General features: G+C 47.1%; 2 protein-coding genes across 3 annotated transcripts in view; one reads left to right on the top strand and one right to left on the bottom strand.

Annotated features, from left to right (window-relative positions):
• ASTN2 (astrotactin 2) overlaps positions 1 to 4793 on the bottom strand; it is a 668892-nt gene that overhangs the window by 203629 nt on the left and 460470 nt on the right. The gene's annotated exons all lie outside the window — the stretch shown is intronic.
• Positions 1 to 4793, top strand: part of TRIM32 (tripartite motif containing 32) — an 11627-nt gene that overhangs the window by 4151 nt on the left and 2683 nt on the right. The window contains exon 2 of the mRNA XM_014528885.1: positions 4409 to 4788. Coding sequence (XP_014384371.1) covers positions 4486 to 4788 — 303 coding nt within the window. The 5' untranslated portion in view covers positions 4409 to 4485. The remainder of the gene's footprint in view (positions 1 to 4408; positions 4789 to 4793) is intronic.

The following is a 4793-nucleotide window of genomic DNA, read 5'->3' on the forward strand; positions in this document are numbered from 1 at the left end:
ATCTCCAAGGAAGGCTCAGAATGTTTATTTTGGAAGTGTCTGGGTCTGATATGTTGGGTATGGTCTGCCCATTGAAAGTGCCTGTGCATTTCTTCTGATTGGCTGGGTGGTGGCCGCTGCTGCTGCCGCTGCCGCTATTATTAAACAACTATTATCTGTTGCATGGTTAATTGTATGCCTCGCTTGGTATTGCACTAAGCCCTTCATACATTCCATCTCATTTCATCTTTACAATAACCTTGCGCTGAAAACACTATTTTGAAGTCCCTTAGATAAGCTGAGAACTAGAGAGGTGGGAAAACTTGCCCAGGTCTCCAGGGTAAGTGACAGAGCTGGGATTCAAGCATTGAGAGCCTGATTCCTGAGCCCACTGTTCCCAGTTCCGCCATGTGACCGAATGAGGTCTTGATTTCTCTCTCCTGTCTCAGTTTGCTCATCTCTATTACTCGGTGAGATCACTGCTAATTGTAGCAGTCCCTGTTTAGTCCCTGCAAGAATGAGCTGGCCAGAGGTTTCTAGCCTGGCTGTTTACTGTCCTCAATCAGATTCCTCCAAAGCTGACCAGTCCTTTTCTTCATCTTTATGTGCCATAAAAGGAAAGATTCTTTACCCGTTCAAAATACAGTTTGTAATCTGAACATTCTGTTGACACTAGAACTACTTTATTATTGTTAATCCTGTTCCTAACTGCTGTTTGTCGTAATTTTAGTAATAGTCTTTCATGGCATCCCCACCCATTTCCAGGCTAAGCACTTCATATGCATTACCCCTAGTTGTCAGTAGCTTTTTTATAAAATAAGAGCACATGTTAGTGGGGTTGAAGAACATGGGGTTAAATGACTGCTCATTTGATCCCAGGTCTGTCTGGTTTTCTGCTACTCCGGTTATCTCTGTCATGGACTGGGATGCCAGAGGTGACTGGATCAGGCTAGGGAATGACTAAAATTTTCCTGCTTAAGGGATAGATTCTCATCTGGAGCTGGAGATCTGGGCTGGCATCAGATGGGATGTGCAGCGTTAGTCATGAGATCAAAAGAGTGGGGTAAACTGAGATGAGGGGTCAGGAGTTAGCAGTACAAAGTGAACAGGACACATGTTCAAAATTTCATGAGGCAGCCAGGATTATAAATAATATGTTGGAGGTTCATTCTGATGGGCTTTAGATTTTATAGCTGGCAATAGTGGGCAGCTAACTTAAAGACCTGGGAGGGTAAGACAATTCCTTCCACCCATCTGGTCTTTCCAGGGAAACTAAGGAATAATGGAGTTTCCATCGGAGTCATTCTCCGTATGCACAGGACTGGCCGGATGTGCCCTTCTGGAGGAGAGGACCTGTATCCGTCTACCACGGACCTCCGTTAAGGCTGGGAACCTGCATTCCCAAGTCATAGGAATGGGAGACATGGCTCGGGCTTTTCCCAGGTCTGAGGCTGTCTCCGTGCCTGCGGCTTTAGTGATGGGAACTCATGTTCCCTTGGCAGAGCATGAAAGCTTTGGGGAAAGAATCCTTGACTCTGTCTTCTGCCTCAGAGAGCCCAGTGAAGGTGCAGACGCTGAGCTAACGCTGTGTACGGATGTGCACATAGTAAGTTCGTTTTTTAAAGGGGGGCAGCTTAGACGGGGAGGCAGGCAGGCAAGCTTTTTAATCAAAGAAAGTGGTATGGTATTCCAGAAATGTAGGGGGAGAATGTGTTGGTATTTTTACAAGTTGGCAGGCTTGTTCAGTTAGCTGATCGGCAGTGCCAGCTCTGGGAAGCACAGATGTCCCTGTGCTTTGTAAGGTAACATGCTCTGGGTCCAAACACCAACTGTCGCCCTCAGTCTGTTGTCCCAGATGATGGGAGGACGGAAGCTATTTTATTGGTTTAGAACTGAGAGGGTTTGCATGGCTCCTGAGTTCAGGTTTCTACCAGTGTTTCTATACTATTACCCTCAGACCCACGGCATTTCAGAACTTGGCGTTCATGGTTTCAGATACCTACAGGAGACCTTATAGGTTCATGATAGGTGGTAATGTGTTATTTTGTTGAGGCGTGGATATGAGTTGTAACAGGTTACAGGGCTGCTGTGAGGTTATCAATCACAGATATCAGCTAAATCTCATAAGGTATTGTTCCTCCTTCCTTGTGGAGAAAATTATATGCTATAAGGCTGCATGGGATCTAGCACATAGTAGGTACTATATGTATACTAGTTCCCATCTAGTAAAAGAGAAGTAGGTTTCAGGGAGGTGGGAGTGATGTTAGTGCATGTCTGCTGCTATTTGTCAGGTTGCAGTCCAAAGCTGAGTATGGGGAATTCTGCAATATGTATCCCTGCATTGACTGCCCTTCTGTATGCCTGGGAAAAGAACTGACATTTGCAGAGCTTTCCTGAGCTTGCCTCATTGTCCTTGAAACCAAGCTAACTTGCCCGCCGCCTCCTTCTCCTCCTGGATGGTTGAGCAGCTGCACATCATGAAGACTGTGCAGGTGCAGCTGTAGGATCTGCATTTCAGAAGAGATGAATGTATCTGTGCGCCTCACCTTGCTAAGTCTATTCATTCTGATCTGGGGCATAAATTGACAGTGACATAAGGCTGCAGAGCACCGAGATTCTGTGGTTCTACTTCATGAGCATCTGTGGATGGAGGAGGTTGGGAGTATTCATGGCATGTTCTGCGTGAAGCAGGGGGTGTTCCAAGCCTAAAATAAATTGTCTTGCTAAAGCATTGCCATGTTTAAAATCATCTGGGCTTGACTCTTTGGCTCTCGGAGGTCCACCACTTCCCCTCCCTGATCCACTCCGTTTATCAATCTTAGTGATTGCATTTCTGGAATATAGCTCAAATGTGTCTTTCTATTTTCACCACCTGCTCGCTGCTTCAGGCTCCCTGACACTTCCGGCTGTCACTTTGCATTCCTTCCAAACTAGTTTCTCTGCCCTTTCCCCCACTCCATTTGAACTTTGCTCATATCAGTTCCCTGCTCCAAAACACGCATTGCTTCACTACGCCCATCAAATGAAGGTCACATGGCTGGTTCTGGCTAGGAAGACTTCTTATAATTGTTCCCCAGTTTCCAAGCCAGTGAGTACAAACCCCCTGCATCCTCCCACAATTTTAACCTAAGGATGAGAGGAAAGGAAACAAGTTTGTTTAAGACTGCTTTGGTGCTAAGTCAAGTCTTAGCGTTTGTATACTACAAATATGATCTCACTTAATGCTTACATGGACCTCATGAAGGCAGGACGGAGGAAGAAACAGACCAGAGAGGCTATGTGTTCTCTTCGAATCCACTGAGGTTCTGCCCTTCCCCGTGCTTTCTAATCTTTTCTAAGACTGTGCCCTTTGCCTGGAACTCCTTTCCCCCATCCCTACACATCTGTGTGTCTTTCCAGGTCCCTATCCAAGGCCATCTCCCCTCAGAAAGGTCCCCTTTCCCTTCATATCAGAGTGAATCTCTATTAGGCTCCATCAAACATAGTTTATATCTCATTAGACTACTTTCTGCCCTGATTATTACTACCTGTCTTGCCTCCTTCCCTAAAGTTTGAGCATCTGAAGGACGGAACTTATACCCTGAAAACTTAGTGGCTAGAACAGTACTTGGTATCTAGTCTTAGATGGGTGGAAAGGTGAGTAGTTACGAAGAAGGATGAATGGAAAATGCACGTATTTTTCTGATCTGATGTTTTGCTAATCATAATTTTCTGTTTCTCTGGGTGGTTCCTAGGCCCCCAAACATGACACAGTGAACTTTATATAACATGATTAAAAAAAGCCTCCATGCTTTTGCTCTCAGTTTTCTTTGCTTAATGCTGTTATCCCTTGTTGCCTTGTTTGTTTATTTTATGACATATGTCAGGAGCATCACTGCTTCTGGGAAGCCTTCGTCACCTCCTCTGGGCACAATCTGCTGCCCCATCCACTGCGCTCCGGTTTAACTTCCTGTGTAATCCTTTTCTGGACGTAACTTTTCTATGCTTTTCTCCTCGTATAAATGATGAGTTGTAGCCAAAATATAAAAATGGTCACCCACATTTACCAGGATACTACCTGTCAGGTGCTATCCTACGTGGATCCTATGCATCATGTTATTTAACCCTTCAAACCCCATATAGAGTAGGCACCGTTACTATTTCCATTTTGCAGATGGGTGGTGGGGAAACGGAGCTTTGGCGAGCGTAGCTTCCTTCCTGCAGGTCACGCCGCTGAGTATCAGAGACTCCAGAACCTGAGTGTGACCCACTGTGCGATGCCTTGTCTGACTCGATTCCCCGGGCACCACCTTCACCTGACAGGCAGACCAGTAAATACTTGTGAAGTAAATGAAGGCCTGGGTGGGTGATGGTAGCTGTTCTGGAAATGTTCCTGAGTGCATGACTGTATCTAGGCAATGGAATAACGGCTCCTTTTTCTCTTGAGCAGAGTTTGACCTCATGGAGCATGACGGGTAAGCCGTTCAGTTCTGCGCTGTGCTGACAGGACCCTTCAAAGGCAGAGCGATGGCCACGGCAGCGGCAGCTTCTCACCTGAACCTGGACGCCCTCCGGGAAGTGCTGGAATGCCCCATCTGCATGGAGTCCTTCACGGAGGAGCAGCTGCGGCCCAAGCTCCTGCACTGCGGCCACACCATCTGCCGCCAGTGCCTGGAGAAGCTGCTGGCCAGTAGCATCAACGGCGTCCGCTGCCCCTTCTGCAGCAAGATCACCCGCATAACCAGCCTGACGCAGCTGACCGACAACCTGACCGTGCTGAAGATCATCGACACGGCCGGGCTCAGCGAGGCCGTGGGGCTGCTGCTGTGCCGGTC

The sequence above is a fragment of the Myotis brandtii genome, unplaced genomic scaffold, assembly GCF_000412655.1.
Source record: "Myotis brandtii unplaced genomic scaffold, ASM41265v1 scaffold658, whole genome shotgun sequence".
Lineage (NCBI taxonomy): Eukaryota > Metazoa > Chordata > Mammalia > Chiroptera > Vespertilionidae > Myotis > Myotis brandtii.